The sequence below is a fragment of the Nothobranchius furzeri genome, chromosome 18, assembly GCF_043380555.1.
Source record: "Nothobranchius furzeri strain GRZ-AD chromosome 18, NfurGRZ-RIMD1, whole genome shotgun sequence".
In the NCBI taxonomy this organism is placed as follows: domain Eukaryota; kingdom Metazoa; phylum Chordata; class Actinopteri; order Cyprinodontiformes; family Nothobranchiidae; genus Nothobranchius; species Nothobranchius furzeri.
This window is the reverse complement of record NC_091758.1, coordinates 32,014,271-32,026,075: the sequence shown is the minus strand read 5'-3', so window position 1 is coordinate 32,026,075 and position 11,805 is coordinate 32,014,271. Positions and strand designations below refer to the sequence as shown.

The 11,805-nt window shown below is 43.5% G+C and overlaps 3 protein-coding genes and 1 long non-coding RNA gene across 10 annotated transcripts in view; 2 read left to right on the top strand and 2 right to left on the bottom strand.

Annotated features, from left to right (window-relative positions):
• Positions 1-1,488, bottom strand: part of ktn1 (kinectin 1) — an 18,064-nt gene extending 16,576 nt beyond the window's left edge. For 6 of the 7 annotated variants that reach the window (XM_015970113.3, XM_015970117.3, XM_015970118.3 and 3 more), the window contains exon 1: positions 1,348-1,488. The gene's annotated coding sequence lies outside the window, so the exon portion shown is untranslated. Of the gene's footprint in view, positions 1-1,162 lie in introns of all 7 variants that reach the window. The other variant, XM_015970114.3, reaches the window with a different exon arrangement.
• Positions 1,489-1,724: 236 nt separating this feature from the next.
• msh4 (mutS homolog 4) lies at positions 1,725-7,232 on the bottom strand. The gene is made up of 20 exons (XM_015970121.3): positions 6,903-7,232; positions 6,610-6,741; positions 6,346-6,509; positions 6,152-6,262; positions 5,949-6,064; positions 5,709-5,882; positions 5,469-5,641; positions 5,317-5,384; positions 5,141-5,215; positions 4,992-5,056; positions 4,750-4,919; positions 4,526-4,662; positions 4,348-4,451; positions 4,035-4,159; positions 3,286-3,486; positions 3,080-3,198; positions 2,882-3,010; positions 2,500-2,674; positions 2,339-2,427; positions 1,725-2,131 (listed from the first exon to the last, which is right to left on the bottom strand). Exons 1-20 carry the CDS (start codon positions 7,108-7,110, stop codon positions 1,958-1,960), a joined length of 2,709 nt encoding a protein of 902 aa, XP_015825607.3. The 5' UTR covers positions 7,111-7,232; the 3' UTR covers positions 1,725-1,957.
• Positions 2,914-6,786, top strand: LOC139063822 (uncharacterized). Its single transcript, XR_011517157.1, has 3 exons — positions 2,914-3,001; positions 3,265-3,325; positions 6,663-6,786. It is a non-coding gene; the product is annotated as an uncharacterized lncRNA (long non-coding RNA).
• A 670-nt stretch (positions 7,233-7,902) lies between the features above and the next one.
• vcpkmt (valosin containing protein lysine (K) methyltransferase) lies at positions 7,903-9,328 on the top strand. Its single transcript, XM_015970122.3, has 5 exons — positions 7,903-8,349; positions 8,462-8,575; positions 8,666-8,738; positions 8,842-8,961; positions 9,055-9,328. Exons 1-5 carry the CDS (start codon positions 8,093-8,095, stop codon positions 9,163-9,165), a joined length of 675 nt encoding a protein of 224 aa, XP_015825608.1. The 5' UTR covers positions 7,903-8,092; the 3' UTR covers positions 9,166-9,328.
• The last annotated feature ends 2,477 nt before the right edge of the window (positions 9,329-11,805 follow it).

Below are 11,805 nucleotides of genomic sequence, written 5' to 3'. Positions count from 1 at the left end.
AAAGTAAACAAGGTTGATGGACAATAAAACGCATGCATTCCCATCTGACATGAAACTGCATTGTGAACTCATTATCTTATCAACACCCTGGTCATAAACTGAAAGCATCAAAGTACGCAGTAAGTGGACTCGGCTGTAAACCAAACCTGGTTCTACCGAGGTGCTTCTCAGGATTTAAAGTAAACAAGCAAAAAGACCACCGAGGGCAACAAAAACAATTTTAAACGATCCACAAGCAGAAGCAGCTCCGAAAAGCAGCAAAGAATCAACAAATCAGAAGAACTCGGAAAGTTTCTATAGTCATCATCCCTAACTGAAATTTAACTTTCAGCTAATCTTAGCTTCATAAAATGATAAATGACCCGCACTTGTATAGCGCCTCTCAGAGTAAGGACTCCAAAGTGCTTTACACTACAGTGTATCATTCATCCATTCACACACACACTGATGGTGATGAGCTACGATGTAGCCACAGCTGCCCTGGAGGCGACTACAGCAGACCAAGCGAAAGGTCACCAGGGCTCCGAGTGGAAACATGTCCCATCACCTCCTCAGTGCAGCTGCAGCGGGTTTGGCATCACAAGTGTCACTGGGTGTAAATACCAGGAATAATTTACAGCAGCTCAGCTCTGATGGCTCTGACACAGGCTGGGATCCTTTACGCCACCTCAGCACACAGAGAGCCGTTTACAGACGGTGCACTAATGCTCCTAGCTTGCTTGGTCATGCTGAACTTGTGGGCCTTGCGTTGAACCAAAGATGTCAGCTGGTCTGAAGCCAAAGAGGAAGGATGTCACCTCCTGATCACCACAGAAAGGTAGCCCATCCAGCTCCCAACTGTCTCACGTAGTCATTAAATTAGTCATCGGGCATGCCCACTGCATCACTTCCCCAAAACGATTTGCATAAAATGAAATCCAAGGACCGGATATGACCACAAGTAGTTTCGTCCAATGATTAAAAAGAAGAGGAAGGCTCGTCGCTACTTCTTAAATTCGTCTGATTGTGAATGAACATGCTAGCAGCGCTAACGAACGAGAATGTGGCACAAATCCTAGCCGGACAGATCAATTTATGTAATAAATGTTCAAAACTATCACCAAACTGACCAGGGAAGTTAAAAAGTGAAATAGTTTGGCTCTCGGAAGGCGTGGAAACCCACCCCAACGGGCCTCTTTAGCTAGCGCTAGTGCTAGTGTGGCTCAGCCCTCCTCGGTTGACATCTCTGACCCGGACTATCGCTCCATTCCTCCGCGGTGGGCCATTCCCAGGCCTCCGCGAGAGCCGCTGGCTCTCCTGGCAGGAATCCAACATTAGCATCAGCGGAAACAGCTGTCCGATAAATACCTGTGGCTCCTGTCGTCTGTTCCTCTAGCTGCAGGTGAAATGGCGTTGTTCTGCGGTGACTCTGGCAGACAGACTCCCGACTTCCCAGGGCAGCTCCAGCCTGGCTTTCTCTTCCGTCACACGCTCCGCTGTTTCTGGTTCGCGGGGGCGGGTCATAACTAGTCAGCTTAGGGAGCGCTCGTTTTGATAACCGCGGTACACCAGGCGTACCGGCCATGAGGTGTCAACCAAATGCTCTAAAAGAGGTGGCTGCTGTTTTTAAAAATTAGTCACAAAAATAAAATAATACAAATATTTACACATATTTTATTGTTAATACTTCAGCCAATCAATCACTGTAATTATGTCTGTGAAACTGTAAATTATTCTGGCATAGCTTTTATTTTTATATTCAATTTTTTATTTAAATTTTTACAAATCTGTTAAAACAAATCCTTACAGACATTGTGTTGTATCATACTGTCAAACAGAACAATTTAACAGAAAATATTATCGCTGGCCTTTAATGTTCAAATACACTCAAAATGCCCTGTAAAAATGGACGAACAATGTCGTTTTATTCCAGTTCATCTTCCATCGTGAGGAGAAAATCAATTATTCATCCTCTGAGTTAAAGTTCTCCGACGGCCTGCAGCTCGGCCTCATACTGCCTCTTCAGTCCCTTCAGATACATCCTCAAGCTTTCAGGGTCTAGTCTTGAGTTTCTGGCGGTCTGCAGGAGGCGAGTGGCCAGACGGTAAACCGCTCTCTGTCTCTGAGTTTCTGGATCAGTTTGATGTCTCGCCTGGAGCAATAGAACACACGCAGTTGTTAATTACTCACACAATTAATTTTCTTCATAGCAGCAATTAAACCATGTTTTGGGGTTTAGCGTTAGCTCCTTCTGTTGCATATTATGAGGAGGACTTGCTAAAAAAAAACATCAGAAAATGTCAAGAAAAGCAGAAAAGGCAGTTGGACAAAATGTCAAAATCTGATCTTTGAACCACACCAGAAGCTGCCGGCTGACTTGAGAGGCAATCGTCTTAGCTTCTTGGATCACATCTGAAGGCAGTGCAGTCATTTCTGCTGCTCTCAGACCTACAGGAGGAAACGGGAATCTCTGTTATCCTTTTGCATTTCAACAGGACAGCTCTTGGACTCTGACTGTACCATAATGCCTCTCTTCAGAGGAGCCACGGCTCAGCAGATATGTGTACACCACATGCTCTGCACCAGAGTCACCGCTGCGTGTGTGCTGGACCTCCATGTGCTGGTTCTCTACGTTAGGATAGAGAGACTCCAGCTGACACAGCTCAAGGAAGTGTGTGGCAAACAGCGTGAACGCCTGCAAGCAGCAAACGGGACACACCTTGAAGATTAGAATAGCAAACATGCAGGATTTCTCTGTTTGTTCTGCTTCTTTGTTGACCTAAGAAGTTGATCGCAGCAAAAGACAAAAGACTGAATTGACTTGTCGTAGGAATCTGAATGATCTGGTTTTAATTTCAGAGACAGAAGTAGCTGAGCTAAGCTGTGCTGGTGCATACTTCACCTTTAGGCGGAGGAGGAACTCACACACTGAGTGGCAGATGCCAATCCCTTCTTCAGCACTAGTGCCACGGCCCAACTCATCTATGATGATCAAGGACCGGTCGCTCCCGTTGTGGATTATGTAAGAGATCTTAAGCAAAACAATCATATTAATGACTGGTTGGACGTGAGCAGTCCTTGTGTGCACAAAGTGGCTCACCTCCTTCATTTCCAGCATGAAAGTGGAAGAGTTGGTCTCAAAATCATCGTCTACACCAATTCTGGTGAAAATCTGATCGGCAATGCGAAAGGAGGCATATTCAGCCGGGACGAAAGAGCCTGAAAAAATCATAACTACCCGTGGTTAAGACATAACGTTAAGTCACATCTATCGTTTCTAACAAGGTTTGAAGATCTACCGCTAACCGATCTGAGCCATGATCTGACACAGCGCCACCTGCTTCAGGTAGGTGGACTTGCCGCTCATGTTGGGTCCTGTTATGATGACAAAGTTGCTGCCCTCGGTGATGTAGGTGTTGTTTGACACCGGCTGCTGTCGAGCTAGCCGCTCCAGAATGGGGTGACGACTTTGCTTGATGGCCAGAGTGTCTGTAAACTCAGGACGAACTGTCAGACACACACACACACACACACACACACACACACACACACACACACACACACACACACACACACACACAGGTATTTGGTGAGCGACTAATTTAGGGAAAATCAATTTAAAAATATGTAAAAGTTGGTGTTTGTAGGTAAAATCTAAATTTAAAAGAGCAAAGTCACATGGTAATCAGCTTATCGCTGACTGCGTTCAAAACGAATCACAGTAAAGCGAACCAATCATTTCTGAGCGAGGTGTGTGCAGCAGCGGTTACAGGTGTTGGGTCAGCTGCCGAACTTGTCTCTGCAAATACAGAACATCAGCGTCCGCTTATGTAAGAAGGGTAATCTGAGTACATGCTGCCGGGGACAGAACGAGGCAGGCAGTCCGCGTGCGTCTATGAAGAGACGGTTTCAGACAGCTGAGGGCCAACACTCTCCACCCACATGCCTGATGGTGCAGGAAAAAAAGAACTGAGTCCTGCAGAGGTGCAAGCTCAGGAGAGACGTAACGGGTCATCCTGCATGATGGTGGCTGCTTTTTGTGGGGGAGTAGTTACCATAGTCTGAGATTGTGCACGCATTAGCCAGTGAGATCAACATGTCCAGCATGGATACGGCATCCGAGAGTTTGTAGAGGCAGTGGATGTGCTCATGGACGGTGCTAAGCAGCTGACATATCACCCTGGGGAAAAGAAAAAAACATTAAAATCATATGATGGCTTGCAAACATCGCCCTCTATTGGTGGGAAAGTAACTCCTATGAAGACTCAATGTTGGAATTGTACAAATACAGATTCTAAATACAACCAGTAAGACTGGATGCATTTAGATCATTAAAGTCTGTAAAATGTAGAATCACTATTTTCTCACACATAAGACATGTGAAAAATCTCCCTCAGGGCTTCTTCACAGCGTCCGTTCATCTTCATCAGGTCTGCGGTGGTGAAGCCATAGTTGTTCTTGTGCTTGGTGACCTGAGATGGAAGATCTAACTCTCAGTTCTGGTCTGTTTGCTGTCTTGGTGCAATTTTGTTACACGATAATTCACCTTGATGAACTCTGGGGGAAGTTTGCCCTCGGGCAAAACAACACCGTCGAGTTTCATTTGGATGAAGAAACCTCGAGTTGTGCTGAAGCTGGTGCGCATCGGCAAGCCGTAGTCCTCTCCCATCTGGTTCACGAGCCCTGTGCGGAGCAGCGATGCACGCTACGACTGCATGATACAAAAACACAACAAGGCGACACCACGCACTCAACATCCGGCACAAACACCTGCAATGTCGTCGACTATCTCCGTGTAGGCCCTGCGGGCGATGTCGAGGAACTCGTTGATGTTGGGGCGCACTGCGTAACACTTCTGGGTGCGCATGTTCAGGCTGCCTTTCAGATACGTGGTGTTGTCGTTTATCACCGTCTTGATTTGCTCCAGGATCACGTCGAATCTAAACCAGGAACGACACAGCTCACAGCGGTAAAACCAACGACTTTACAGAATTATAAAAACAGCTCGATACCTGTTGTCTTCCAGCGCGGCGCTGTAAGCCTTCAGCAGAGATGTTCTGCAGTCCGTCAACAACGTCTGAGCAGTAATTAAAAACGTAATCAGCCTTTTATATTAACTGTTGGACGATTACATTTTTACCAAATAGCAACAGTTACAGACCCTTAGCTGTGGCACCAGATCCAGTGTGTGTTTGAGCTGAATGACGTGTGTAATCTTAGCTTCAGCAGCTTGAACCTGTCAGTGAAACATGCGACGCTTAAAAATCCATAAAATACACAGAAAGTTAAAAACCAGAAACAAATATTTACTGTGCAGCGTGAAACTAGAGGACTCACCGTTTCCTGCTTTGGGACCTGGACCAGAACAGACAGCAGCCGGTCAACATCGAGGAAATGGCCGATGGCTAAAGAGAGCAAACACTGTGTCACTAACATGTAAAAACAGTAAAAGAGCGAGTCGAAACGTTTTTTTTTCTGCATCTCTTGACCATTCTTCAGTCCAAAGAAGAGCTCCTCATTTTGCAGGAGCTCTTGTATGGCATCCAAGCGGATGTTGATCGTATCCACATCAACTAGAGGCTCTAGAATATTAGAGCGAAGTCTTCTGGCTCCACCAGGGGTTTTTGTGTGGTTGAGGACCCCTAAAAGGGTCTGTTCACTCCTATAAAAAGCAACAAAAACACACAGAATCACAGAGTAAAACAGGTTTAAAGCCGATTCGTTCTTACCTGTGGTCTCTGTTGTTGACCACTAACTCTAAGTTAGCAGCAGATGCCGAGTCAATCATAGCTGTCTGCTCACTCCCTTTGAAGCTCACTTTGAGTGACTTTGCAGCATAAAGAGAGTTCTGGAGAAACTCTAAATATTTCAGCAAAGAAGCTGCAGACGCTAGGCAGTAATACCTAAAGAGATGATGATACAGAGCAAATAAAAAACTGCTGATTTATTTTTGTGCATGAATGACTTACTTGGCCTGCACTTCCATCAGGACAGTGTTGAATTCTGGAGCACACAGCTGCTGGATGTACTCCAGTCCTTTCTTTTCATTAAAATACTTCCGTTGGATCGCAGTAAAAGTCACACCCTGATGAGCAAAAGTAAATAAATAATTACGTTGGTTATGAGATGATCCTGGGTTAATTCACCGCAACCACGAGTTAAATATTTGTACCGGGAAATTCTCAGTGATCAGTTTGAACAGCTTGGTCCTTTTTCCCTTCTCACTGGCTGTGTCTGGCATCAATATTTCCACTGGCATCAAGATATGAATCTTTGTTATAACCTGCAGAAAAATAAGACGGTGGAGCTATGATTCCTGTATCTTCTGTTCTCCTTCCAGTGTTGGTAGTATATGGACTGAGTTACCTTGGCATATGTTCCTGTGTCTGCAAACTGAGAAAGTACAAGCTCTGGATATTTCAGGTTGAAACTGGCCATGCCGATCTCTCCCCTTGCAAAACCACGGCCTTCAACCACAGCTACAATCACAGTGGGACCAGAGCTTGTAGATCCTGATGAGCAACTGGCTCCTGTGGGGAAAGGGGAATGCTTTAAATGCAAAACTCCAAATAAACTTTTGGGTTGATGCTCCGGCTGGGTGAGGCAGTGGTGGTGGTGTTGGGTGAGAACCTGTGGGCCCTGCAGAACCTGGTGTCCTTCTGACTCTTGGTGTTTCTCCACAGTGAAAAGAGGAGCTGTCTGAGGTGGACACGAGGAGTGATGAAGCTGTCCTCCCAGCCCTGGAGCTGTTAGGATGCTGGCCTACATGAAGACAAGGCTGTTATTATTTCATAAAGTCAAACACAAATACAAAATGTAACCTTGTAGCTTCATTGTTGACGCCAAGTCAAAGCTAGTGGTCTCTAACTTCTAGTCACTTAAAATAAATTTGGTTATTTAAATTTCTGTTTTAAATCAGTCACCTGAAGCCATTCCCGGTTGGGCTGGACCATGACTTGATTTAGATATGCTCTCATCTGAACTTTGAGGAGAAAGAGCTGAGCAAAGTGATGCTGGATCACAAGAAGAAGTGGTAGTTTGATTCGGTCCTCTGCTCGCGGCTGTCCTCCGGACTTGTCCACGTTCTGAGGCGTCACCACTCGTTACCTCCTCTGTGCTGCTGTGATACATTTTAAAACCTCAAAAACACTCGATAATGGACCGATATATCGTTATTACTTGTTAAATGTATTTTTACGCTTAAACAAACTGTAAAACAGTTTTTTTTTTCAAATCAAACAAACAAAAAACTCTTGTTGCTAGCTAGCGACTAAACTAAATGGGCGCGCGACCCTTCTCTGTTCACCAGTTAGCATCTGATCTGCGCATGTCAATAAATAAATAAATAATCATAATTACCGCAAACTAATAATAATTTGCATAGTGTAATGTCTAGTTTAGCTTTATGAACGCTGCCTGTAGAAACTACTTGTCTCCAGTGGGGGGTGGGAAATTCCTAACTATAGAAAGACAGATACTAAAAAACGGATGTTTTATTTAATTTATGTCAGGATTTTATATTTTTATTGTTAAATGTAAACACCCCAAGGATTATTGTTTAAAACAAAATGTGTACATTTTAAAAGTAATCTACATGTTTGTTTGAATGTCTTTGTGTTTATTAGATGTAGTTGGGTATTCATTGCTCTTGAACTACTAATAGTATATCTTTGACATGATTAGAAACTACAAACTTATGTTTGTAAAAATTTGCACTAAACGCAATTCAAAAAATACAACACTCAGGCGCAAACAGAACAAAATTATCCTACACTAAAAGACGGAACATTAAAACGCATGCTATGTTTTGTAAAAGCTTTCTTTGATTAAATAAAGTTAACTGTGTTTTTGTACCAGGAGAATATACATTTTTTTCTTTTGATCGTTTTAAATAGCACAGAAAACACATAATTTGAAGCTGGATGATAGAAAATGTGTTTTTTTAAGCCATCGTGTCTGTTAGCTTCGGTGTCGGTAATCCACATAATAAAAAAGTCCAAATGTTTCTCAAAATCTCAATTTCAAATGTGCACGGAGCACGCTACACAAGGCTCTTATTCTGAAAGGAAAAATCAAGAACCGGAAGTTGTTTTCATTTCCGGTTTGAGCCAACATGGCGACGAACACGGATGACAGCAAGTATTTCGTGAGAGAAATTGAGAAAAATGACGGTTGTAGCTTAAGGCTGAAGCAGTGCTACATAGGGGATGTTGGTTGTGTGGTCTGGGACGCGGCTATTGTTCTCGCTAAGTATTTAGAGACGAAACAGTTTTACGAGCCGACTTCAGGAGTCAACGTGTGGTCCGGAAAGACGGTGGTGGAGCTGGGAGCTGGGACAGGAGTCGTGGGTTTGATGGCAGCAACACTTGGGTGAGATCAATGATTGCGTTTTTTTGTTTTATTTTGCACCCTTGTTCGAGGGCTTAAACCGCTCGTTTATGCATTAATGGTTATATTATTGAATTTTCTAATTTCTCTACAGAGCCCAGGTTAAAGTGACCGATCTGGAAGATTTGCTGCCCCTTCTTAAGGTGAACATCCAAGAAAATCAGGCACTCATAAGTAGCGGGTCCATAACTGCCAAGGTACTGAAATGGTTTGTATATTTATTTTGATAACACGATGAATTAATTTATAATTCAAAACACGCTGCAAATCTAATGTATGTGTCAACTCTTCATTAAAGGGGCGAAGATATATCCGAGTTCCTGCCTCCTCCTCATTACATTCTTATGGCTGATTGCATCTATTATGAGCAGGTATTCAACTCGGTTCAGCATGGTTGCATTTTATTATTCTGAAACAACACAACCCTGTGAATGTTTGCTGTGATTTCTCATTATGAGTTGTTTATCATTGCAGTCGATCGTACCGCTGGTGGAGAGCTTGAAGCTGCTTTCAGGACCTGAAACGTGCATCATTTGCTGCTATGAACAACGTACTGAAGGCATCAATCCAGAGGTAGAAAGAAAGTTTTTTGAGGTAAGATATGAAAATATATGTTTTAATTTTACTTTTTAACTTCAGATATTTGTCTTTTGAATTGGCTGACTCATGTTTGTGTTTGTCCTTTAGTTGCTGCAGCAAAACTTTAGCTGTGAGAAGATCCCTTTGGACAAACAAGACCCAGAGTTCAGCAGTCCGGAAATCCACGTTTTGCACATTCGAAGAAAACAGAAGAAATAGATACCTTTGTTTTCTTAAAAATGTGTCCTCAAACTACCTAAACATTACGTTTTGTAGTAGAAAACTGAAAGTCTACGTGGACTGTATATAATAGTTTTTTGTATTTTTATATGATTATTTTTACAAGATAATTATAACATGAAATAAAAGTAAATCTGCTGAACAGTGACTGGAACAATTATTTATTTAAATAAGCTAATTCCATAATGATCAGTGTTTGGACACTCAGACATTATCCATTTTTAACACTAGGGGGCAACATATCCATAAATCAATGACTCCTTATGTGTCTGCTGAAAAAATGATTGTGATCTAGGCAGTTTAATTCATAACATTTCTGTTTTGTTGTATTTGCAGACTGTCAGGTGGGGGAGCTTCAGATAAAAGATGTTTGGAGCTCTTTTTCAAGCATAAAGTTGTGAAGCACGCCTCGTACACACACAGGCACACAAGAGGCTCCTCTCGGCCTTTCGTGCTGCTGTGTTTACACAGCTCGGTGTAATTGTGTAATGAGGTTGGGTGGCCTTAATACTCCGACCAAATAAAACTGAACAATGAAGCTGACAGGGCAAAGCTGGAAATAGTCGTTTAATTGTTTCAAATGCACATTAGGAAATAAAGAGTCTCGTTTAGGCCATGATCAGTTATGTTTGACCTTTTCTATGAAAGGGCCAGCATCATTGCCTGTAGTCGCTCCCTGTAGCCCTTCACTGCCCTCGCATGTGTAGTATTAGCCTTCTGGTGAGGTCTCTTCTGGCGATGACCAGCTAATTAATTAGGAGTCCCAAATCCACGCCCCCCCTGTGGTTGAGACAGGTCCCAGAGTGGCTTATAGGAAGATTATAGAAGCAGAAATGGAGCTCTACTGCTGTGTCAATATTTACCTTTTATCGACTTTATCCCCTCCCTGAATGCAAGCTTGAAATAACTGAAACTCTTTTTTTTGGGTGGTGGGTGGTGGTGGTGGGTAATTAGGCCAAGACTACAGGAGCCTCGCTATAAACGAGGACAGCTAAAGTGAAATGCTTTGCAATGAAATGTTCATTCTGGTGACCATAACATGTTTTTAATGTCCCTGCTGCCTGCAACAAGACAGAATGGGGGCATTTTCTGCCAACAGATGGTGCTGTTAGGAGCAACTGTAGAGAAACCTGCAAAGAAAGCTCAGATCTTCAAGATTATCTGAGCACGCTCTAAACCTCTTATCTGTTTTGGATGGTATTTTGAAATCAAAGCAGTTGGTTTCTTGTGTGCACAAAGTTTTCGCACGGATCACTGATCCACGCGTGTCCTGTGAGACTCTGGCAGCCTCTGTAGTGTGCTTCTCTCTGCTCCATCACAGCCAAGTGCCACAGAGGATCCTTTGTGTGGCTGTCTTCATGCTGCCAGGAGCCAAGAGACACTGTTCCAGAGAGGAAGACTCGTTTTCTCGCTATCAGGGAGCGGCTCGAGAATAGACATCAAACTGGGGCTGCTTAAAAATAGAAAAGCAGCAAAATACGTGACTTCTGATTTTGCTGAGGTGCCCAACCATCCCCCGCCACACACACACACACACACAACCCTCTGCTATTTTTTACACCACAAGGCAAATTCTCAAAACTTTGTTTCACATAGACACAACAAAACTCAGCTTGTGATTTACATAACATTTCTGAAACGTGGCATAACAGGAGTAATGCTGCATCGTAAAAGTGAGCGTGTGCTGCAGGACATGTTGGACCATAATGCTGACTCCCCCCTGTATTCCTGTGTGCACATTTTCTCTGAGTCGTTACTTCTCAAAATAGTCAGATTGAGAATCATCAACCCACATCTACTGGCCTAATCCTGATGCACCAGGTGCATAGATCATCATCAGCGCTGTGTTCTGACTCTGGATGAACGACTGTCACCATTACCGTACGATGCATGACAATGGTTGCATATCTGAGTCAACTATAACAACACCTAATGGTGACTACGTTTTACGTGAGTTCTTCTTCTTCCTGCTCTTGGAGAGTACAGACGCTTTTTTCCTCCTCTCCTCCCTATCTTATCCCAAGGCTCTTTGTCTTTGGGTGGACAGCGCTTCTGCATTTTTTCTGGAAACTGGAAATTATTAAAAATGGACCTGGTCAGTTGGTCTCTCAACGCGATTGACAAGATTTTTTCAATGATGAGAACGGGAGAAGGGGCTCCTGGATGCCCCTCTGGAACAGAGCCAGTTGGGCATATCATGGAATCCTGGAAACAGTGGAACCTGATCTGCCTCTCCCAACTGTCTGTAGAGGATTCTGAAGACGTCTGGATATTCGTTGAGTTGGTGTCAGGTTTCCTGCTTTTTGGCCTGAGTGGTTATCTGGCTTACCGGAAAATAAATGAGCTGTCGAGGAATATTGGGTCAATCCCGAAGCTCAGGGATGGATTACACCATGCTGTGAATGCACAAACTCATATAATTGTCGAGATGAGTCATAAACTTGGAATTCTGGCTGAGATTCAGACTCTGGCACAGAAAGTGGATTCGATCAAGGAGCGAGTTGACTGGTCAGCACGGATCGGGATAGATTAACTACGACATTATTGGATTTAGAGGGGTTGAGGACCAACGTAACTTTAAGACAGAGTGGAAATGATCTCTGTCTGGCCCCAAAACAA

Excerpts from the sequence above, each read along its gene's own strand:
- msh4 (XM_015970121.3), bottom strand. The coding sequence starts at position 7,110 with ATGTATCACAGCAGCACAGAGGAGGTAACGAGTGGTGACGCCTCAGAA. Across the intron at positions 6,510-6,609 it reads AGGTTCTGCAGGGCCCACAG|GAGCCAGTTGCTCATCAGGA; the intron begins GTTCTCACCCAA and ends CTTTCCCCACAG. Across the intron at positions 2,675-2,881 it reads AGTTCCTCCTCCGCCTAAAG|GCGTTCACGCTGTTTGCCAC; the intron begins GTGAAGTATGCA and ends TGCTGCTTGCAG.
- vcpkmt (XM_015970122.3), top strand. The coding sequence starts at position 8,093 with ATGGCGACGAACACGGATGACAGCAAGTATTTCGTGAGAGAAATTGAG. Across the intron at positions 8,350-8,461 it reads TTGATGGCAGCAACACTTGG|AGCCCAGGTTAAAGTGACCG; the intron begins GTGAGATCAATG and ends ATTTCTCTACAG. Across the intron at positions 8,962-9,054 it reads TAGAAAGAAAGTTTTTTGAG|TTGCTGCAGCAAAACTTTAG; the intron begins GTAAGATATGAA and ends TTTGTCCTTTAG.